Source organism: Acartia tonsa, chromosome 9 (assembly GCF_053477335.1).
Source record: "Acartia tonsa isolate MP-2025a chromosome 9, ASM5347733v1, whole genome shotgun sequence".
Classification (NCBI taxonomy): Eukaryota; Metazoa; Arthropoda; class Copepoda; order Calanoida; family Acartiidae; genus Acartia; species Acartia tonsa.
Window position 1 is genome coordinate 27,755,547 of NC_137268.1, and position 24,510 is coordinate 27,780,056.

A 24,510-nucleotide genomic window follows, 5' to 3' on the forward strand; every position below is an offset into this window, starting at 1 on the left:
TCTCTGTCTTCAATATATACTTTAAAATTAAGAGGGATAAGGAGGAATTTGTGTACTTTAAGGGAAGCATCATAAATTATAGTACCAGTACAAAATATTTGTTTTTACCTAAATGTATTATGTTTTAAACAACGAAAGATTACATTTACAAAAATGAACAAAAATTTCAAGTATAGTCAGATAATCCATTTGTCTAGTGTTTTCCAACTGGTATATCCAATTTCCATATCGGATTCTCTGGTTCTCCTCCTTGGAATATATCAGACCCTGTCTGCCGAGCCCTAAATTAATGTTTTTATAAAAAAAAATCTTCCAATTGAGACGTATAAGAAATATTTTAAATTAGAAAATCACGCAGATATATACAAAATCATGGGTGTTGGTGATGACTTATTTTTTTATAACAATGCCCCTAAAGACAAAGGGGCAAAGCAACAAGATAAATTAATAATGATTATTTCGGCATGGCTTCGAAACCGATTTATATTCGCTGAATTAGAACCGGTACTCAGCCATGCTGAAAAATCATGTACAGCATCGTATTAAAAACAATATTCCACGAACATTAAAATACAAAACTGGGTTCAATCTAAAAATTTTTCATTTTAATATCTTCAGAAAGCTATCTGTCTATAATACGATGCGATAAATAACTATTCTAACTTACTTTATGAAAGCCTCTTCATGAGAAAGTTGTTCATATTCGTTTGGCTCTAAAAAATAAGATTTAACGTTTAAAGTACCTTAATTAAAGATAAATAATTCACTAATAGTAATAATGGTTATAAATTCTGTATATTGAAAAATGTGTAGGTTAAATGTAGATACCTAGAGGATTTCCATTTTCGTCCAGTTTTCCCTCTTTGAAATCTGCTACAATTTTAGGTCCATAGATGGCGTTAAATAAATCCTAAATATATATTTTTTTTAAAGGGTCCGACTTTTAAGGGTAAAACAAACTATCAAATGTACCTGAGCTGTTATTCCATCTTGATAAATATCTTTTGTACTGTATGGTACATATGGTTTTAGTTGACATCCCTCTAGGTCAGGTACTATTAGTTCTGGTATCAGTTCTTTAACCTAGAAATTATAAATATATATCTAGGATTGTATGGTACATAAGGTTTTAGTTGACATCCCTCTAGGTCAGGTACTATTAGTTCTGGTATCAGTTCTTTAACCTGGAAATTATAAATATTAGGGATAGCAATCCGTCAAATTTTTGGACCGGATTCGGATTCTTAAAAGAATCCGTCAAAAAAAATGACAGATTCCGGATTCTTATTTTTGGCGGATTCCTGATTCGGATTCCGGATTCTAGCAATATTTTAAAAATATTTTGAAAAAAAATTACAAAATTAAGTGCTACATATGTCCTAAAAATTAATGTTCTTGGTGTTATCTATAATTCACTTTCGATAATCGAACCAGATTTTAAAAGATTTTATATGTAATGATGATAATATTTGCCTTCAAAAAAGCGGCGGTTGAAAGAAAAAACTCAAGACGCTAATTTAAGCCTACCAATTAAGAATCCGAATCTGCTATTAAAAAACGGATTCCGGATTCCAAATTGACCAAAATTTGGGCGGATTTCGGACCCGGATTCGGATTGCCAACCCTAATAAATATATATTTAGTATTGTATGTTAACATCCTCAGGTACTATTAGTTCTGGTATCATTTCTTAAACCTAGAAATTATTAGGGTTGACAATCCGAATCCGAATTCGGAATCCAGAATCCGCCCAATTTGGAATCCACAATCCCAATCGGGTTTTTTTTTATAGCGGATTCGGATTCTTAATTGTTAAATTAGAGTCTTGAGGTTTTTTCTTTAACCCCCCCCCCCCCCCCTCTTTGAAGGCAAAGATCACCCCTCCCCCATCTCTCCCCACCTATACCACCAAGTGGAGAGATCAGAAAATAGGAAAAAACGAAGCTTTAGATTCTTCCCATTACCCGGTATGATTTAATCCCTTTATTTTTTGGTGGGTTGGGGGTGTCCCACGCCACAAGAAAATAGCCTAAAACCACCACAGGACCAGTAGGTATATTCCCTGAAGAGTAAAATCCGATCGGTTTAGTTGTTACCGAGATCTTAAGGGACAGACAGACATAATTATACTTTGTATTATAGATAAGGTTTTAGTTGACATCCCTCTAGGTTAGTTACTATTAGTTCTGGTATCATTTCTCTAACGTAGAAATTTTAAATATATATTTAGTATTAAAGTTTTAGTTGACATCCATCTAAGTCAGGTACTTTTAGTTCTGGTATCATTTTGGGTTTTAGGGTCTATGTGCAGCTTCCCCATAAAAGAGAAGCCAATCGGTTTAGTAGTATCTAAAAACTATTCAAAAATCTGTATGCTTTAAATAAATAATTTAAGTAATATAAGAAAACATTTAATTAATATACATTTAGGAATTTAGTATTAAAAGTTTGCCACTCACAAGAAAAAAAAGAACACTTTAATTGCACAACGTGATATTTTTCAAGTGTCTTCCTAGATTAAGGATTTATATCTTCAGCTTAAATCTTGAAGCATTTTTTGCTATAAGTACCTACTTAACTCAGTTAAGTAAACACTTAAAAAATTATGTGTATTTTAGACAATGTAAAAGTTTAACATATGTTGTATGGTTTTAATCTGACAATTCTTAATTTTATATCAGCGGAAAGCGGATCTATCTTTAAAACTTTCCTTCTAGGGGCTTTAATTAGTTAGTTAGTTAGTTAGTGTCCGTCAAACGAGAAGCATCTAATGTAGAATCAGCTTCCCTTTTTTCTACCCACCTCTTGAGTTTACCACCCCCCCCTCCTCCCCCCACTCCATCTACACTAGTGGAAGAGGGCCTACGTGACACACACACACACACATACACACACACTTATAGTGTTGGAAGCCTGATTGGTTGGAAGCCTGTGATTGGTTGAGAGTTCCCGGTGGAGACTGGTGATTGGATGTGCTAGCTGTCTGGCGTCTTCTCATTGGTCAACTACATTGGTAACCCGTACGTCATTGGTCAGGTATTTTTCCCGCTTACGTATATTCTCTCTCTATTCTCTTAGTCTGTCTTTATCCTTGGAGCGAGCATGAGCAAGAAACCAACTAAAGCCACGAAGGCTACATTAGCCGATTGTGAAGTTGATTCCGAACCGGCGGATAGTGCCGGTGGTGTGAATTTGAAGCCTGAGGCTTGGCTTAGGATGAGAGCCTTGATTGATGAGAGTGTTTCTCTGAAAATTAAGGAACACACAGACCAAGCGGCAGAGAGTTTCAAGAATGTGAATCTACAATTGGAAACTATAGGTAAGAGAATTGAGAATATACAGGGAAAATATCAGACAGAGCTTGACGAAATTAGGGCCCAATTGACCAATCCCTCCCTCACTACAGACGAAACTACAGACCTTAGAATTAAATCATGCGAAAAACAAATTGATTTATATCTTAAACTGAGAAATGAAGACAGAGAGTGCGATAAATACCTAACTTACCATCATCTTATTTCAGCTGTGAGATGCGAGCAGCGTCAGCGCTCGTGGGCGCTGAGAATCTATGGGTATCAGGCCCCCTGGCGCCAGAAGACCCCGGATGTTGTGGAGGTGTTCTGTGATGTAGTACAACCCGTACTTCAGTCGATGATAGAATCAGGTCAAGCGGCGCCGTTCGATACAAGTTTTTATGCTTGTGTCGAATATGCCCACCCCTTGGGGCAGGGCAAGAAGGGATCTGTTCCCCCTATGATTTTTCGTTTTTTTAGCCGCAGAAGCCTCTATCTGTTTATGCTGAACAAACGCAGCCACTTGGCAGCACTTGAGAAAAGAGCCGCCGATCGCTCACAATGGTCCAACCATGCAGCTGCCTGTAAGTATGACAGCAAAATTCACTTGAGAGTGTCGCACGATCTCGCCGACGTCAACAGACAGACGATGTCGTTCTTACACACGGCGGGAATCGCCCACAAGTGTAAGACGACATCGGCTGGAGTTTCCTTCATGCCCAAGGGCCATAGGGGAAAATGGGTAAAAGTTTCTAACCCATTTTCTCCTACGCTCAACGGCTTGGTTGAACCGCTACCCGACATCAATTCCCTGCTTGCCGCGAAATCCCTGGTATTGAGTGCATTTGAATCTAATGTCCCCAACCACAGCTTATTCAATGATCTCAAAATTAATATAACGGAATTAATTCAGATTGCTGACCGTGCAGCCAAGCTGCAACCTGCAGAGGATGGTGGTGCTGACCCTGGACTGGCTACACGTGCTGAGGATACAGAAGCAGCTGGAGTAGGAGTTTTCCCGCCACTCGGCGGTGCGGCAGCTGGTGCCAACGCAGGACCAGCCCCTACACTTCCAGCCTCCACCCCCTCAGCGAGTACCAGAGCCACGACCGCGGCCGCAGCAGCGGCGACAGTAGCAGCAGTAGCAGCAACAGCAGCCGTCACTTCAGCACCTTCAGCACCTACCATATGAAGGACAGTATAGTTTTGTCTTGTCTTATAATAATTATTAAATCACTATATTGTGATTATGATAGTCCTAATCAGAAATTCTTCTTTTTTTCACCTTATGTTTTGAGAACATTTATGCACTAAGTTAGTTAGCAGACGTTATTTCCATCATTTCCAACTTTTTGATAACCATTACTAACACCTTCTACTAACCCTCAATGTGAAAATTAAGATTAAGATTACTGATTCTTTATGTTGTGTAAAATGTGTATAATGTATTATACAACTACACATGGCTAATAAGTTTCCTAAATATTTGATATAAAATATTACAAATAAGTATAGCCCTAACAGATTATTTTATTTATATGTTATAATACCTTATTACGTAGGTAAATTACTCAGGTCCTTTTGGGTAAGATACTAACGTTATTTATATGTACATGTATTCATATAGTTGTGTTTTAGTGGAATTCTGGCACACGGGACGCTCGGAAAGTCAATGTTGGAGGGAGAACCCTATCGGTTGTGGAACGTTTGTTGGATGTATGACCTCTAAAAATGGTTTGTCAGGTAGATAGTTCTATTACCGGGTTGAATGAAAATCCTAATTATGATATTACGTCTCATATTTACGGCGATCTTTTTTCGGAATTTGCAGAAGAACTTAACATTCAATCGTTTTATGCTAATGAAGAACAAGTTATAAATAAGATTAATGAACTTAATAGACCCACCTTCACTATTTTTAATCTAAATTGTAGATCCTTGAACTCCTGTTTTGTCGAATTAAGTACATCAATAAGCAATTATAAAAATAATGGCATTGAACCTGCTATACTAAGTATCCAGGAGAGCTGGTTACAGCCCAATAGCAATTTAAATTTAGTACAATTACAGGGTTACGAGCTGTACTCTAAGCCTAGGCCGATAGGCAAAGGGGGGGGTGTTGCTTGTTATATTCAATCTAAATTTAAAGTTGAAGAATTATTTCAGGATTTTTTTGTGCAATCCATTTTTGAGAGTCTTATTTTAAAAATTAGCTACAAAAATTTTAAAGGGGTTGTCGTTAGTCTTTACAGAACCCCTGGTGAAGATTCAATTCAATTATTCTTCGATAAATTACTAGATTTATTTGATAAGCTTGATGGTCTTACTTGCCCCGTCTTCTTATTAGGCGATCTAAATATCAACCTTTATCAGTCAGTAGTGTCGGGTAGTTCAGCTTCACAGTTTATGGATAATTTGATTATTTATGGGTACGTGAATGTAATTCTACGTTCAACTCGCATTCATAATTTTAGTCATAGTTTATTAGATCTTATCTGTTGCAAGAATTTTATACAAAATTTGGCATTGTCTATGGTGGTGCCTACTGACTACTCAGATCATTTCCTTAATGTAGCAGTCTTCTTTGAAGATAATTTTAAGAAACAAAAAAAAGATCAAAATTTTACCAAACGTTTACTTTCTGATGAAAATTATGAAAGTCTTTGCAATGCCTTAAATGACACTGATTGGTCGGTAGTCACCAACTTAGACAATGTTGATTTAGCCTTTGAAACCTTTTTAAGTAAGTTTATTTCATTGTATGATATGCATTGTCCTAAAGTTGTTGTTAGAAACAATAAAAACAAGGTTCCACAAGAACCCTTTATTAATTCACATCATTTAAAATGTAAGTCTTTCAAAAACACTTTATACAGAATTAAAGTAAACGATCCTTCTGATTTTAACAAGAGCAGGTACAATGCATATCGCAATGAATATTTTAGAATGATAAGGCGTGCAAAGAAAATTTATTATCAGAATCAAATTAAGGCTGCTGGGAAGGATGGGCGCAAACTTTGGGGAATTTTTAGAGAGGTTCTAGGGGTTAAAAAACACACTAAGGAAATGGAATACCTTGAAATCAATGACACTCGTATTACTGACAAACAAGAAATTGCTAATCAGTTTAATACTTTTTTTGGGAACCTTGGTGTTAATTTGACCCCTAGTATACCTACAACTAATAAAAATTTTCGTGAATTCCTCCCCCCCCGCATAGAAGATAACATTTTTATCGGTCCACTATCACTGCAAAAAACTTTTGAATTGATCACCAGTATTAAGCCTAAGGGGAGCCAAGATTACTATGACATTAGCATGAAATTACTCTGCAGAACGGCGGGGCCAATTACGGCCCCGCTGCGGCACATCTACAACTTAAGCATCAGCAGCGGCTCTTTCCTGATCTCATGAAGATCAGCAAGGTCGTCCTTGTTTACAAAAGTGGACCTATCTCATTGGTTGAAGCCTATCGTGGCGTCTCCATGATAGCGTCGTTTTCTAAACCGTTGGAACGGTATATTTACAGTTCCATCTATGATTTTCTTGATGAAAAAAACTTTTTTAGTAGTCGTCAGTTTGGCTTCCGCAGAGGGTTTAATACTGGTCACAATATTTTAAACTTAATGAATCTTGTAGCGAGGGCCTTCATTGATAATCAAGTATGCAGCATTGTATTACTTGATATCAAGAAGGCCTTCGACTTAGTGGATCGTGATATTTTATTGGCTAAGCTTGAACATTATGGAATCAGAGGCAATATTTTGAACTGGTTCCGTAGTTATTTTAGTGGTCGTAAGCAGAAAGTATACTTTGGAGGGGTGTACTCCTCCAGCTTGGTTGAGATTCTCATTGGCATCTTGCAGGGCAGCTGCCTCGGGGTGTTGATGTTCCTAGTGTTCATCAACGACCTCGAGTGCAGCTGCCGCGAGGCCATATTTAATCTCTTCTGTGACGACACGTTACTTTTCTTGCAAAGCAATACTTTTACAAATTTAATCAATAAAATAAATGAAGTTCTTCCCCAAGCTAATGACTGGTATGCAGCTAACAGGTTGATAATAAACTCCCTAAAAACAAAAATTATTTTATTTAAAACCCCAAGGCAAAATATTTCAGACAACGAATTGAACTTAATTAGTGAATTTCTTGTGTTTATAAACACAAACAATCATAATGAGGATGTGGCAGATAAAATCATAAAGTTAGATAGGGTTGACGAAGATAGTGAGAATGACAATGATAGGTGGGCAAAGCACTTAGGTGTTAGATTAGATCCAAAATTGAAATTTAATCATCATTGGGGGGAGCTGCATAAGAGACTGCAGCGCGCAATTTTCTCCTTGCGTGTCATGAAACATATTTTGGATATGCAACATCTTAAGATGTTGTATTTTAGTTACATACATAGTATAATAGAGTATAGCATCATTGTTTTTACTGGTGTAACTGATAGCCAATGTAACATCATAAAAAGACTCCAAAAAAAGTGTGTAAGGATAATCACCAACAGCTCCAGTACTGCTAATAGCAGTCCACTTTTTAAACAACTTAGAATTTTACCTTTCAAGGAGCTTAGGGATTACCATATCATGCTTTTTATGCACAAATACTTGAACGGGCAACAGCCCGACATTTTTGATGGAACATGGCAGTATAGGCATCAGTTACACCAGTACAATACCCGTAACAGGGACGAGCTTAATGTAGATATCACAACAAAAAATTACATTTTTAAGTTACCTTTAATTCAATTCCCATTAATCTTTAATTCATTACCTGAAGAACTCAAATCAATCCAAGATTTCAAATTATTTAAAAAAAGAATATTCAACTACTTGTTGAACAGAATTGAGTAACTTTTGTTGTGATAAGCTATAACCTATTATAACCTATTATTTTATCACCATTTTTTTTGACGCGCTTGGGGGGGATTGGGCGTTGATGTTAACTGTGTTGCCTCTGTATAAGACTTTATTAACTATTTATTTTTTGCAGGAATAACGAGATTGGATACTTAGTATATTGAGGATGGGAGGAGGAAACATTGGTAAGTGGTTCTGTCCAGTTTGGCCCACTGTGCGAATCTTTTTTGGAAGGATAATTCTTTTATATATGAAAATTCACTTTTTTTTTTGTACTTTTTGCATTTTTTACCAACAAATTCACTCTGGGAAGATATCTTATGCTCTCTGAAGGACGGTATTTTACACGAAAATTCATTTTTTTACATTTTTACATTCAGAGAACAAATCATATGCTCACTGAGGGATAGGTTTCAAAGTGAAAATTCATTCTTTTCCTTTTTCTTTAGTTGAATCCATCCAGGAAAGATACTTGATGCGGGGCATGACGGGACGGAATTACGGCCAATGGTTACTAATCCACTCAAATGTCGATTTCGAGATTCTTGTGGTTGGATTGCCTAAAAATATTAAGCAATAATTTTAGTTTTTTTAGGTACCTAGGTACTTAAATTCCCTTCACAATTTTTAAGATTCTTAACGTTTCTTAGGTAGTCTAATACACAATTAAACAATTAACTAATATTTGATGTACTTATCGGTCTTATGGCCTAATCATTTCATTTTATTTAATTTATTCCATTTATTTGTTTTTTGTTTTCCTCGTGAAATCTCACTCCTCGATTAAGATTTTCTCCTCGATTAAGTTTTCTCCTCGATTAAGATTAAGATTTTTTCCTCGATTAAGATTTTTTCCTCAATTAAGATTTTTTCCTCGATTAGAATTTTCTCCTCGATTAAGTTTTTTTCATGCAGTTTTAATTTAGTTCTTTGAAATGAAACTTACTTCACCTAATAGTTCTCCTCAAGAAAATTTTCTCTGGAGGGGTTAGTTAATGGAACTATTTAACCGAAAAATAATAATATCATAATGGGACTCGTTCAAGCCGGTGATCGTTCTTTCTACTGATAACTTTTGTTTATTGGTCTTAGGACCTTTAAATTGTATTAACCTATTTTTTAGCATGCATCTGATGACGTTTCATGGCGGTAGGGGGATACCTGATGACGGCGGCGGACCGAGAAAGCTGGGGGTGTAGGGATTTCAATAAAGCACAACAGCGGATTATTATATTGATTGATAACAGTGTATAATCAAATCAAAAGTCGAAATAATTGGCCAGCAATAGCGCCCCAACACCAACAGGGGCGTGCTCCAGCCTTAGGGCTACGTTTCTGCACCTGGTTATTTTGACAGGGCAAAATCCGCTAATCTTTATCATTTTAATTCTATGCAATTGCTTTATTATTATTAAAAATGTAATAAATATGAATAATGATAAATAGATGGGTAATAAATAATAAACCATCATGTTTTATATAATGTAATTGATATATGTATTTTATATCTTGCTATTTAATATTATTTTTGCCCTGATGGCGGAGAATTGTCCAAGATCAGTGGTTGTCGGATCTAGAGGTTAAATAAAATTTGATTTGATTTTGATTTGATTTGATTAATTTTAGTGTTTTACCCAACTAGCCCCTAGAAGGAAAGTGTTAAAATTAAAGTTTCAAACTTTTACAGGGAGATCCAGTCTTATAAGATATTTTACAAAAAATATTGGATTATTAACTATAAAAACATGTCAAGTGCTAAGTTTTGTGCTGAAATTTCATTTCCTATAAGTGTACAAACTTAACCCCCTAAAATTAGTTCACAATAAAAAACTTACATATTCAGGCTTAGCAGGATGTTTTATACAAATATCTCTCACACCATACTGAAATGAAAATATAAGTTAGTCAGTAAACACATTCCATATCAAAAAAACTTAAGGGATGAGTCAATGGACGATAAATTGATGTACAACCCCTGCAAGATGATAAAGAATTTAGGTACCCTTTTGTAGATTGGAACACTGAAAATTAATGAACCAACAAATAAAAATCCAATTGAAACCTAAAGGACTATTTATATTTATTATTTTATGAATAACACAGTCTCAAATTGACTGATTCGGCGAAAAATGTTTTAAAAAATTTTTTTGGCGATGGCGGAAAATGGAGGTGATTGGCCGTATTTTTTGTTGTTGAAAGATTGGGGTGATAATTTGCGAAAATAAAGTTGCTGGTCTGCAGGTTAATGTATTAACCCCCCCCCCTCCCCCCACATTTAAAAACCCATTAAGTAAGATAATGTGGTTAATAAAACTTTCAATACTCCCCCCCCCCCCTAACCTTAAGTATAACATCCAACTTACCCTATGAATTGGGACATCAGGATATTTAGGTTTATATTTGTTAAATTGTTCTCTCTTGAACTGTTTGGTACCCCTGAATATATAAACTCATTGAAAACGGGATTTTCGATGCCAGAAAAGTTTATTGTCGCATCGTATTATAACTGTTGGTAAAATGAAAAATTAAGTATAAGATTAGGTAATAAAAGTTTTTGGGCTAACAAAAAAGGCCATTAATTTTCTTTTATTTTATCATTAGAGAAAATTGTCCATAAGTCGATTCAGAACCCTTAAGTATGCTAGGAACTTGTTCTAATCCAGCGGCGATTAACCGATATGGGGAAAAAACTTCAAATTTACTTCAGTCAAAATTAATCATTATAGAAATTGTATTATGCATATTCTGTTTATTGCATTAAATAAGCATAAATCCACGGTTGAAGTGATTAAAGTATACCTTATATAAAAATAATCGTTCACGCTAAACCAACCCAACATGCATCATTTGAGGATAAGCATTCATAACCCACTCTATATCATTGGTAAATAATCAATTTAAAGATCACTTTTAAAGGCTTTTTGTTTGCCTCATTAAGTAATACTTAGTATAATTCTAGTTTGCGCTTTTACCCAACTTTCAAATGTATTACTGAGCTTTGTTTTAAGTATCTTTAAACAGTCAAGTTTAATTTAACATATATTTGACGCTAAGTAATTTAAAAGATCTTACATTCTGTTATGAACTTTGAATTCATCCACATTGTGAATTTTCACCAGCTTCTTATGGCCCAACACAATAGACGTGCTTAAACTTCGTGACAAAGTTGCATTGTGTAAATTTTGAATTGGTATTTGGCCAACAATTTTCAACATTTTTCTTGAATCTGAAATACAAAAGGTCTAAATTGTGGTAACACTGAGGTCTTTTTAATATTTATGATCATATAATATGATGAACTATTTATTCATACAATCACTACAAGTACAAATAGTGTAAAATGCAAAAAAAGTGAGAGAAAAAAATATGACTCTTTGCATTCTCGTAACAATTAAAATTTGAACTCTTTGTATTTCTTTGATTTATCCTTTTCATCTTTCTGTTCTTGTCTTTTTCTTTTGTTTCTCTGTTTAGCGGCGTGTTCAGCCACCATGTCGGAGAGGTCTTCCTTCGCCAAGTTAGCCTGCTGTTCCCTATAACAAACGTACAATTAGAAAAGCATTTTTCAATTTAAGTAAAAGAACAGAGGGGAAACGGTTAAAATAACTGTGTGATTACGGAATGGGAAGCCTGTGCCGACTTTCAACTGTGTCTTTAATATTAGATAATAGCGTCGGAAATATTAGCATAGCCAAGTCGCTACTAAAGAGCATAAAGAACTTTGCTAGCAGATGAAAAAGGTCCCCATTACTGGAACCAGATAGTTGTGTGGGTTCTACATCTGAACTTAGGATGTATTTTTTTGACACTTAATTATGGATATTAATAAAAAAGGTGAGTATTTTTTTTTAACTTCAAACCAAAGTGCGCGAAAAGCCCAAGGAGGGTGTCATCACACACCTTAATATTGAAATTGCGAAAGACTGTCCTCCCTTTTTTTACAATCTCTTAAGGTTTTACACTGCCCCAGGCAAAACCCTGTGCACGCCATAGCTTATGACTTTATATGTTTGGTTATGAGAATTGTACAATTTTATTTACAGATCTAAATGAATTTCTTTAAACAAGAAGACAGTTTTCAATTCCACCCCCCCCCCTCCCTCTTTTGCAGGGGATCCCATGAATAAAAGAAAATACCTGAGAGCCGCTTCTGCTCTAAGCGCCATGGCTTCAGAGTCCATCTCGTCAATTTCTTCTGGATTAAGGGCCATTTCAACGGCAGCCTCGCGGCCAGTCTTACCCTTGGCGGCTGCGGCACCCTAAATAAAAAAACTGTCAAATCTTTTTTTGCATAAGTAGATGCTTACAGTACCATAGTAAATCAATAAAATAATTTGTGATTAACTTTTTTTTTAGATTTATTTGAGAGAATATTAAAGGAAGTTTATTTGTCCCTTTATTTTTACTGTGTGGACTAAAATTTCCATAGTGTCTTTCAAAGTTGGTTAACTATACCTAATGTATACTTATCTATATTTATTACCTTGATATCATATGTATGTGTGCAACCCATCATACTAGCCCCCACCCTAATACTCTGTATTACCTTGATATCATTCATAAGTATGTGTGCTACCTACCCATCATACTAGCCCACACCCTAGTACTCTATATTACCTTGATATCATAAGTATGTGTACTACCCATCATACTAGCCCCCACCCTAGTACTCTATATTACCTTGATATCATAAGTATGTGTGCTACCCATCATACTAGCCCCCACCCTAGTACTCTATATTACCTTAATATCATAAGTATGGGTGCTACCCATCATACTAGCCCCCACCCTAGTACTCTATATTACCTTGATATCATAAGTATGTGTGCTACCCATCATACTAGCCCCAACCCTAGTACTCTATATTACCTTGATATCATAAGTATGTGTACTACCCATCATACTAGCCCCCACCCTAGTACTCTATATTACCTTGATATCATAAGTATGTGTGCTACCCATCATACTAGCCCCCACCCTAGTACTCTATATTACCTTGATATTATAAGTATGTGTGATACCCATCATACTAGCCCACACCCTAGTACTCTATATTACCTTGATATCATAAGTATGTGTGCTACCCATCATACTAGCCCACACCCTAGTACTCTATATTACCTTGATATCATAAGTATGTGTGCTACCCATCATACTAGCCCACACCCTAGTACTCTATATTACCTTGATATCATAAGTATGTGTGTTACCCATCATACTAGCCCCCACCCTAGTACTCTATATTACCTTGATATCATAAGTATGTGTGCTACCCATCATACTAGCCCACACCCTAGTACTCTATATTACCTTGATATCATAAGTATGTGTGCTACCCATCATACTAGCCCCCACCCTAGTACTCTATATTACCTTGATATCATAAGTATGTGTGCTACCCATCATACTAGCCCCCACCCTAGTACTCTATATTACCATGATATCATAAGTATGTGTGCTACCCATCATACTAGCCCCCACCCTAGTACTCTATATTACCTTGATATCATAAGTATGTGTGCTACCCATCATACTAGCCCCCACCCTAGTACTCTATATTACCTTGATATCATAAGTATGTGTGCTACCCATCATACTAGCCCCAACTCTAGCATTCTGTCTCTCTGGAATGACAGTGTATGGAAGGCTGGGGGTCTCCCCACCCTCCATGTCCGCCTCAATACGACGTTTCCTCAACTCAATCATGTCTGGAGTCTCCAAGCCAGCGCCTGTAAAATAAAAACTATCAATTTCAACTTTTATCTTCCAAACTAAAAAATAAGTCTTTTGGTTGATTTTTTTTGTTGTTTTACATTTTTCTCTCTTAGATTTTCCTCATATTTCCTTAACTATTTCATTTTTGAAGTTAGAATGGTATTTTTCCAATATTAGTGGTGAAATAAATTCTACTTGCTCTATAGTGGTGCATTCAAAGGGGATAAGTCCTAAATCTAAATAGAAAATATCCTTAAACCTTACCTGGACCTATTTAAAGCTTCCTTAAAAAGAAAAACTCAATCAGTTCTCAAATCAAAAAACAAAAAAAACCTTACTACTTTAAATAATAGGATTGATAAACATTGAGAATCTGTAACCCACAGAAGAAGTTCTAGATTAATTTTGGTGGATTTATTTCATACCTCCGACACTGGTGGTGCCGCTGGGAGTGGCCAGGCCAGGATCCACAACAGGAGTCTGTAGGCCAGTGGCCTCTCCATCATCATCATCATCTTCCTCCTCTTCAGAGCTCTCACTCTCGTCTTCGCTCTCACTCTCAAGCTCACCCCACAAGGTCTGGTCAATCTACAATTTTTTTTAACAAATAAGATCATTTTAGTTACATTTCCAAACAATTTTTGGATCATGGAAAGGAAACTAAGTCATTCCTTATTTAGGACACCTTCCTAGGAAGGACATACGTAGCCTTCCTTAAGTGAGAATTTGTTAGATGAAGGGCATAACTCACCTCCCGCTCTTACTCTTAAGCTCACCTCACAAATTCTGGTCAATCTAGTGGTGTTTTGACATAGAAAATCTTTTCAGTTACACTTAAGACAATTTTTTGGTAGAATTTGTGTTTTTAAATCCAAATCCATTTTCCTCATTTTCTACAGGAATTTTATTGGATAAGACAACCCATTTTGTATATCAAAATTATTAGACGATAAGTCTGAACAATAATAGTTTAGAAACAATCTTTCAATATTCAATTAAAGTACCCTATTTCTTTAACCAACCAATGAAAACAAGTGATTATAAAACTTTGGGTACCAGTATAATTTACAGTAAAATGGATAATATTCCCTGGATAAACAACATTACATTCATGTTAGTCTGTTTCACATTTTTTTTGTAGAGATTGGAATTATTTTCGTTAAATTACATCGTCGACTTATCAATGAAAAGAATAAACTATATTAATACAAACCTCTTCAACTGCTTGGGTAGGGAAATTCTTTTGGTCGCTGGTACCAAATACGTCACCATACAAAGGTTTACCAGCTTCATCCACAGGAGGTTTACCCCAACCACCTATATAAAATTAAAAGGTATTTTCAAAGAAAATTAAATAAAAAACCTACCCGTTTTCAGGTAAAAAAAAACATTTTCACGTTATTCTAACATGTCGTGCTTTACATTTGTGATATTATTTAAATGGTCCTTGGAAAAATTAAAGGTGTTTTGAAATGTAAATTTTTTTTAAAAATTATAATAAACTCTTTTTTTAGGTAAACAATAAACATTGCCATATTCTTCTATCATTTATTTTTAAATCAATTATTGCTTATAAAATTATTTTGTTGTGTTATTTTATGTAGAACTCTTTGGGTGGGGTCATATAAATGACAAGAAAACATAAACAAACTGTTTAATTGCTTGGTGAAAAAAGTTAAAAACAATGCATTTTTTAAATAGGCATGTAGAGAGCAAAGCATTTCCAGTATCGCTTCGAAACTGATTAATATACAGTGGATTAGAACCGGTTCTCAACCATACTGAAAAATTATGTATAGCATAGCATCGTATTATATCCAGTATCTACGAATATAAAAAAAATACAGTCATAAGATTAAAACCAGTTTTTTAGCACGGGCCTTCGGCATCTCGGAGCTAACAAAACCAATTCTAATCTGATTATAATTGTACATTTTTTAATCTGCGGAAAGCTGTTTATAGTAAGATAATATAACTATTCTTTTACCTGCATGATAACCAAAAGAGCAGCCATCCGGAATAGGGGCGTTCAGACCACAAATTTTAAGGTTGGGATATGAGGGTGGGGGGCCATATCGCTGCATCGCAATCAACCATGGAGGAGGCACCTAAATTATCATATACATCCTATTATATAAAGTAGTAAAGTTTTTTGGTATAATCCTCTTAGGAATTTTTCTCTCCAAATTTTAAAATTTCTAGGATAACGCCGGGTTTTTTTTTATTAATTTGAATCTTAAGAGTTCTCCCTCTTAGTCTCGGGATGGTTTTAGGCTATCTTCTTTTTAGATTTATGCATTGGGATGGTTTTAGTCTATTTTATGCCTTCTTCAAGAGTCCTTAGATTCAAGAGGCGCAACCGCTAATTTTAAATTACAAAGAAGGATCATACGATTGCATAGCAATCAACCATGAAGATATTTCAAAGTTTACATTAAAGCTTTTTGTTCTAAGTATTATTATAACTTAAAAATGTGCTTTCTAACAAGTACAGAATGTTCATGTCCATAAGTAGCGCAGTACTTTTACAAGCGCATAAAAACGCGCTCAGACATTTAGTTCACAAGAACTCATGTTCATTATTAAAGCTGCCAATGTTATCTATAATATACAAAAGAAAACTCCAGTTCCCTTTTTTCATGGAAAATCTCACGGACAGACCGATCCTAATTATTGAGTAGTTATGCTCCTGATTTGACTTTACCTTGTGGGCATTAGGACCAACAGGCATACCAAGAGCGGTTCTTAGGTCATCAGTTAGGTCTCCAGGTTTCTTCTCTTTTAGTCTAAAGTATTAAAATTACGTAAAAAGAAGTCTTAAGAATATGACTTAATCTTAAACTGTTTATTATTCTGACTAGTTTCACAAGATATGCGACTACTTTTTGTTTCTTTTTTTAACAAAAAAGGGCCATTTATGCGGTTATCGTTTGTTAGTCAAACTGTTTTTATTTATGACAAAATGTATTTATGAAATGGCCATACTTAAGAACAGTTTGACTTAATAAGCGCATTTGACTGAAGTAAACGGTAACACACAACTTTACAGAAATTATGCAACAAATTGTCCCCTTTCATAATACATCTTATCACAATGAAGGACAATTTTACCTGATTTCAAACTCCTTGCCCTCATAGTACAGGTCACCGTGCAGTGTCATCCTGGGTTTTGTCTGCCACTTGAAGAAGGCATCGTGCAGCTTCTGGTAATCGATATCAATCTTACCCAACTTCGGGCGCACCTTCTCCCTCTGCTTGGCTTTCATACCCTAGATACAATTCATTAGCAACATAAGAATTAGGGTGGGTCGATTTAGGAATTTCACATTAGTAGACATTGGCAAGGGTTACTGGGCCAATATAAAACCCTGTGAAACTTGAAAGAGGTTTTTTTTATCCAAAAACAACGGGCGCGCGGGGGGTATAAAATGTGCCCGCCCACTTATAAAACCAAAAATTGAAATTCCTTAAAAATCACAGGCATGTTGCATATCAAAATGACCGCATTGAAATGCTGATTACATATCTGAAAATAGTTTTGAAAAATATTGATTCAGTCTGAAATGATTTACAAATAACCTACCAAAATGAACATTTCTGACTAAATCAGCTGTTTTTAGGTAATTAATGAGATCTTATTCGAACTAGGAGCAATATTTTTCAAAACGGTTTTCAGATTCGTAATCAGCATTTCAATGCGGCCATTTTGATATGCAACATGCCTGTGTTTGAAGGAATTTAAATTTTTGGTTTTATAAGGGGGTGGGTACTTTTTATACCCCCCGCGCACCGGCAGCCATAAGAGCCAAGTCACTTTTGAAACTTGAATGAGGCTTATCATACATATATATGACTTCCGCAACTTATGAGAACAGTAAAATCTAAAAAAGGGTGAAATGGACCCACCCTAATAAGAATGCTATCCCTCATTTTGATGCAATGAAATCTATCTGTGTTGATTACTGTTCTACTTACAGATGATTCCTTGTATGAGTCTATCTTATCGAGACCGAACTATAGTTACCGTATAGTTATTAATTTTCTGCCACTCTAAAATATGTATTTGATTGTTGTTTCATATAAAAAATTATTATTGTCAGTTCGGGTCACAAGATGATGGCCCAACCCACAGGGATAATGCTTAGTAACCATCCAAATTAATTTTACAATTACAGATCTGCGCATAGTGCAAACAATATACACTATATTCTAAACTATATTACCGTGCATGGTAATAAGTTGCGCCCGTTTTTGGCCAAGGCATTTCTCCTACTCTACCTTACTATTTATGTCGCGCACCTGGCATAGCAGAGGTAGGAACCATTCTTAACGTCTTTAGAAATGACGCAGTGTCGGGTCAAGAATCTAACCAGTCACCTCCACAACGACGAGCGGATGCATTACGTGTTGAACAACAGTTACGGGTCAATTTCTTACCTTAGCATCTTCTTTCTCTTGCAGGGCCTCCCTCATTTCCATGATACCAGTTTTCTTGATAAATTCCGGCAGGTCAAATGGCGGCTTCTCAATTCCTCTTTTTCCCTAAATAAATATGATAATAAAAAATCTTTTTTTATACTTTTTTGTATTTCTTTTATAATAGGTAATAATATTATAAGATATCTTAAACAGAAAATGTATGAAAAGGCAAGCATTCTGCTTTCTGCTTTTTTAGTACCTAGGTACTTAGTTTATAGATATTTATTTTATGACACACATAACAAATAATAATAATAATAACAGTATTATAATAGAGGTATTAAATATTCATTTACAAACAATAAAATTGAATATGAATAAAAATTAAGAACAGATCAATCAGATAATAATTATGTACAGTGTCAAAGGACTAAACAATCTCGTGAGAGGTAGTTTGTAGGAGTATGAGTAAGTATTTTTAACATATATGATATCTTCCTATTTAAATGCGAAATTATTTTTTCAATTTTAGCTCGAATTAATCCGAAATCTGAATCAGTTTCGGAAATATTTACCAATATTTTAAAAATCTGATCACAGAAATGTGGAGAAGTGCCTTTTTTTCTTGAAATGATCCAAATACTTTTTATTTCAACAATACCTGTAAATATTTCCTTTTGAAGCACCAATGTCTGGGCACAGGGACAGTGTTTCTAGTTGACTTGAGGTGAACCAGTAGTCTAGGATCTCTGGCTGTGACGTCATGCATCTCCACAACGTCAGGACGTGTCACCAACTGTTTCAACTCAGCCACACTCAACCTAAACAAAAGATATTGTTGAATGTTTTTTTTTATACCTAGTTTTCCAACAAAAACGAAAAAGATAATGTTTGTATGTTGAAAGAAATTTTATTTAAGTTTCAATGCATCATTATAGTGTTTCATAAACGATTTCTTATTACCTAATACTTAACCTAAAAATGATCATGTTTTATACTATATTGAAGTTATTAGCATTTCAATCAGTCCAAATCTAAATTTCGACAAAGTATGTTTTTGTCTGCTTTAAAAAGACTCTTATTAGGAGTAAACATTATACCTGCTTAATTTTTTCAATTTTCTCTTGCTCATTTTGTTTTCCCCATCTTCGTCGGCTTTATCAATAAAATCCTCATCCTCTAACAGTTTGGGGACCTTTTTAAACTCCTCTTCTTGAACTTTAACCTCCTCCTAGAAAAAAATCCGTGGTAGGTATATTCTGTAATTTCTTATGATAAAAATGCTATATTTTATAAAATCAGATCTTATCAGCAAATGGCATCAAAGCTTGATAATTTTTTTAGAAAAAAAAACAATCAAAAGCTCATGGGTATCTTTAGTTTTCCATCATTAGTAGATAAAGAATTATATGTTGACTTAATTTAGAACCGATTCTAATCCACCGGATATTAATCGGTTTCGAAGCGATGCTGGATAATATTTTACCTCCTTCTTTGTTTCTTTTTCCTCTTTTGGCTCCTCGACAATTTTAAATGCTTGGAAAATCTTATTAAATGATCTGAATAACGGGTCTGTCGGTTCTAAGGCCAATTCCTCCTGAGAAAAAAAAGATTTATAAAAACAATACCTACCTAATAAATAAATACTAAAAAATTATAATTTTGTAGTTAAGTGTTATCTATAAAAAAAAGTTGTGTACTAGATCTTGCATGATTGTATAAAAGGGGGGAAGCAGATGAGCCACTTTTTAGAGGTAACTCATAGGAACACGGCCAAAAGAGTTACAGCTTTTAAATTTCCCATGCTAGTTGCTTTAAGGTGGTACAATATGGAACTTTGAAAAAAAATAATCTTCCTTACTATATCCTTGAAATAATATTTTTACCTGAATATATTCAACTTCTACTTCTGGTTCTGTTTTACTTCTTTCTTCATTCATTTTTCTCCTACAATAAAATATTTCAAAACAATGTTACATTACCTAAAGTTAATTGAAGATTTATTTAAAGATATTCTATTATACTAAATCCTATTTAATCCGCCCGTATATTGAACACTGAACTGATTCCGTTCTCCATTTTATTGATGCTTTAATTAGATCCCAGGATGGATTTAGGCTGTTTTATTTCAAGGAAAAGTTTACCTGTGTTCTGTGATAGCTTCCATTGCCCATTTCTCCGGCCTGTTTTTCTTCTTTTTCTTTTTCTTTTTAGATTTTCTTCCCTTCTTGTCTGGTTTACTAAATATAAACAGAAATATGAATAAAATTACCTCATAAATGCGAAAGAAAGTTTTTAACACCTTATGATTTCATATATGTGGACAAAACACGCAGCGTCATACTAGAGAATAAAAATTGTAACTATTGCTACAGTCTAAGATGCATGACAAGAGTGGAGAATGCCTCGGACTTAATTAGGCTCAAATAAATGCATAGGACAGAATTTCAGACGATGGCCATGCAAACAAATGATTACTTGTCTGATTGGTAATACTTTACTCAATGCACCATAAATGAAGATACTGCTCCTCTTAGTTATCCAAGGCTGATGGGGCTTATACAAGGCAATTCTCAGTGGCGAAATGTGTATTGCATCAAGTTGCACAGTGAAGACTTACAGATAAAATCAGTGCAATCATAGCAGGAATAAGGTATAGCCAAGAGAAAAATAATTCTAAAACATTATTTTCGGGGCAGGTAAAAAATGTCGTCTTTATTACGAAGCGTTGACCCCCCAAAATCACTTAAAATTTCGCTGAAATTTAAAATATTTTTTTGAATTAATTCAGTTGTTGGTTACAGCTGCAATCATAAGTATCTATACTCTATAGTATGAAAAGTGTTACTCAAAAAAGTATTGATAAAAGTAATACATTGCCATAACATTTTTACGTATTCGTTCAAACAGAAAAAAACTTACTTCTCTTTTTCTTCCTCTTCTTCTTGTTCATTGTCCATATCATCCTCATTGTCCATTTCCTAAAATCAGGGGAATCTTCACAAAAATGCTAATAAATTAAGATTTTACGAAAAATGAGCTTTCAATCTTGATGTTTTGCTTTTCGGAGAATCTTCTAAGAAAACGCAGATAAACTTTATGGAGAGGAGAGTTGAATTCGATAAACCAATCTTTTTATTTTAGATTTAAAAAGAAAAAGTAATTAAATTTTTTTTTTTTTTTTGGGGGGGAGGTAATGTATTAGGGGCGATTTCTCTTGGGAGGGTGGTGGTACCATCCCCAAAATAGTTATAAACCTTCCCAGGACCTTTGAGAAGCTAACCTGTAAAGGAGAACCATATCGGTTCAGCGAGATCCTGCGGTATAACCAAAAACAGATGGACAGAATTCCTGTTACTATAATATAGGGATTGAGCTTCAAATCTTGATATTTAGATTTCCTAAAAAAGGAAAATCTCCACGAAAAAACGGTAACTATTTTAAGAAAATTGAGCTCAAAACCGTGATATTTTCCTGATCTATTCAAATACTTAGACATAGACATAGGTACTACCTTCTTAAAATCCCTTAGATTTGGAAAGAATAATTCTCTATAACACAAACTACAAACCTCTGTTGGATCATATTGTTCTTGTTGTTGATATGCTGTGGATGGTGCAGGTACTGATGATGGGGGTGGAGTTTGTTCTGCAGGGGGCGGGGAGTCTTCTGCATCAGGTTCTTGTTCCATTTCCTCCTCCTATCATAAAAATGCGCGTAATATATTTTTGTTATTTTATAGGTAGGTACATAATTGTTAAGGTACTAAATCAGATCTTATCAGCAAATTGCATCAAAGCTTTCGTGGATTTTTCTGGCTAAATGATTTAAGCAGAAAAATCAACACTAAAAAGCTCAAGGGTATCTTAAATTTACATCACATGAAAATAATTCTTGAAGTAAAATAATGACATTTTTATATTTAACCAATTTATCTTTGTAATGAAAAAAACAACAATGACTATTACACTAGTCCCCAAAAATGTATAATAACGTTTTCTTACTCGTTGGCTTAACAATTTAGGGAACTTTTACTGAATTTTGATTAGTTGGTTCATTTAGTTGAGTATCCAAACATTTCAACCAACAAATGTGAGTTAAAGAAGGGGTAATTTTGTGTATCATCATTGGGGATGTACTTTTGTCTTATCCCTTAAGATCCCTGTTAGTGCATACCTCTTGTTCCTGTGGCTGATCACCACCTCCATACTCATCGCCATCCTCTTGTTGTTCCAACTCAGAGTCCTACACACATTCATAACTATAGAACATTATTCAATTTTACACGTAGCAGTAAAAATATTGGTATCAACATTATTTGATGTTTTCATTGGGAGAATTTTATAACTCAATGTTTTTCAGTTTGAAGATTTTTTTTCTTCTTTAAAAACATTGAAAAAATACATTGAAAACCTAGTCTTAATGGGAATTGCTTAAACTTCCTAGTGTATGTAGAAAATATTACCACACTTTCACACAGTTCCTTGTTGAGGACTAATGCAGACTATATTCTAAAAGAATTAAAAACAAGGGGGGTGGTTAGATTGATCATAAGGTTACTTTTTGTTACTGGGTAGCCCTGCAGGTTACGAAAACAGCAAGTATAAACCCAAAGTTAGTTCCCCCGCAGTGGTTAAACATAAAAAGAAAACTACCTTAGATGAATACTTTCTTTTTTATGCAAATTTTAAAGATCTAAAGCCATACAAGGCATACCTAATGTTTCTATCAAAAACTCATTTTATTTACAGAAAATAAATAATTTACAAAAACTGAACCATTTTTTTTCATTTTGACAGTCTCGCACAAAAATGTCATAAGTTTGTTTTTGCATCGATAATAATCTCTAGTTATTGATGTCCCTGTGTGTGGGGTGCTCCCGCAGGATGAGATTTAAATGATCCCAGCTGGACTGACAGCTTGGGCTGTGCAGCTTCTTTTTCTACTTCTGGTTCATACTGTAAAAATAATAAACATCTATACATGAATAATATTAATACCCTCATCAGAATATTTATGAAACATTGTTTTCCATTTGTTGTATTACTTTATTGATGACTTCAAGCGCTAAGTATAATGTTTTCAATATTAATTTCAATTTGTTTTCCCAATATTTGTTTCTTGCAAATAATCAGAGAGAGAGGGGACAATGGGTTGTTTATTACACTGGTCCCGAAAGTTTTTTATAACGTTGACTTAACAACTTTCGGGACTTTAGTGAATTGTGATTGGTTTGTTCATTAAGTTAAATAAATACAAACGTTTCAACAACTAATTTTAATTTACAGATGTGGTTATTTTGTGTATCATCATTGGGGATATACATCATTTTATCCCTTTAGATCCCTAGCAAATAATACATTATTTTTTTTTCTTGGATGATTCTAAATGTAACAGTTTAGTTTCTAGACAACAGGTCAAATTATTCCACCCTTTCGATTACCTGTTGTTCTAATGGTTCTGGTTCTTCTATTTGTTCTTCAGGTGACTCTTCTTGCGGTTGCTCCTGCAGTTCTTCTTCTTGGGACTCTGGCTGTTCTTGTTCCTGCGGAGATTGTTCTTCAACTGTTTCAGGTTCCTGATTATTAATTACAAAAATAAAGAAATTGAAACCTTTTCGAAATATTTTTATGTTGTGATAGGGGTGTATATTCTGCACAAGATATTTATTCCCCCTGCTAAAAATTTTTTTATTCCCCCCCCCCCCCCCCCTCTAGTTTCATTTTCACCAAAGAGGGATGAAAAATGGAAAAATATTTGAAGAACTCAATATTTTATTTATTTTGTCCCTCCACCACAGTTTTTTATTGTTTTCTTTCACCAAGGAGGGAGGATGATGTGGACAAAAATGTTTTCATTTCTCTTAATTTTTATTATCTCCCCCCCCCCCCCCCCACACATTTTTTAGTCCCCCTCCCCCTTCAGCAGGGTCAATTTTGCAGAATAAACACCTCTTTATTGTGAAGAAATTCATTAGCAGTAAAAGATAAATAATTAACAATTAAAAAAATAATTTGTTTCAAGGGGGGGGGGGGGAGTGTTGACACATTTGCGTAAACAGTGAGTAGGTATAGGCTTTATCTTTGGACTGAGAGGATAGGCTATTAGGGATAAAATCATTCTTATATGATGGATTTTCCCAAGTTTAAAGATTTTTGGATAGGCCTCCAAGTTCAGGAGCTGCAGGCCTACAGGTCCTCTCTGTACAGGTAAAAATA

At 34.7% G+C, this 24,510-nt stretch overlaps 3 protein-coding genes across 9 annotated transcripts in view; 1 reads left to right on the plus strand and 2 right to left on the minus strand.

Moving 5' to 3' along the window:
• mRpL41 (mitochondrial ribosomal protein L41) overlaps positions 1-11,381 on the minus strand; it is an 11,882-nt gene extending 501 nt beyond the window's left edge. For 4 of the 5 annotated variants that reach the window (XR_013882545.1, XR_013882544.1, XR_013882543.1 and 1 more), the window contains exons 1-7: positions 11,231-11,381; positions 10,522-10,594; positions 9,994-10,041; positions 973-1,083; positions 829-910; positions 668-713; positions 109-281 (exon numbers count right to left, since the gene is read on the minus strand). Coding sequence is in view for 1 of the 5 variants with exons in the window: in XM_080172462.1 (XP_080028588.1) it covers positions 194-281; positions 668-713; positions 829-910; positions 973-1,083; positions 9,994-10,041; positions 10,522-10,594; positions 11,231-11,373 (591 nt within the window). In the remaining 4 variants the exon portion in view is untranslated. Of the gene's footprint in view, positions 1-97; positions 282-667; positions 714-828; positions 911-972; positions 1,084-9,993; positions 10,042-10,521; positions 10,595-11,230 lie in introns of those variants that run through there. The other variant, XM_080172462.1, reaches the window with a different exon arrangement.
• LOC145328671 (GTP-binding protein 2) overlaps positions 1-24,510 on the plus strand; it is an 80,891-nt gene that overhangs the window by 24,473 nt on the left and 31,908 nt on the right. The window lies entirely within an intron of this gene.
• On the minus strand, positions 11,384-24,150 carry Sf3b2 (splicing factor 3b subunit 2). The gene is made up of 20 exons (XM_080171017.1): positions 24,114-24,150; positions 23,736-23,905; positions 23,154-23,250; positions 22,469-22,536; positions 21,864-21,992; positions 21,215-21,273; positions 20,437-20,532; positions 20,179-20,239; positions 19,779-19,889; positions 19,393-19,523; positions 18,954-19,113; positions 18,311-18,415; positions 16,985-17,142; positions 16,578-16,659; positions 15,861-15,981; positions 15,087-15,190; positions 14,299-14,461; positions 13,721-13,887; positions 12,296-12,417; positions 11,384-11,691 (listed from the first exon to the last, which is right to left on the minus strand). Exons 1-20 carry the CDS (start codon positions 24,148-24,150, stop codon positions 11,550-11,552), a joined length of 2,283 nt encoding a protein of 760 aa, XP_080027143.1. The 3' UTR covers positions 11,384-11,549.

Bases quoted from the DNA above. Each gene is read 5' to 3' on its own strand.
- Sf3b2 (XM_080171017.1), bottom strand. From the start codon at position 24,150: ATGAAAACATTTTTGTCCACATCATCCTCCCTCCTTG. The intron at 19,524-19,778 runs GTAAAATATTAT...ATTTTTTTCTAG, and splicing joins AAAAAGAAACAAAGAAGGAG to GAGGAGGTTAAAGTTCAAGA. The intron at 13,888-14,298 runs GTATGAAATAAA...TTTATTTTACAG, and splicing joins CGGCACCACCAGTGTCGGAG to GCGCTGGCTTGGAGACTCCA.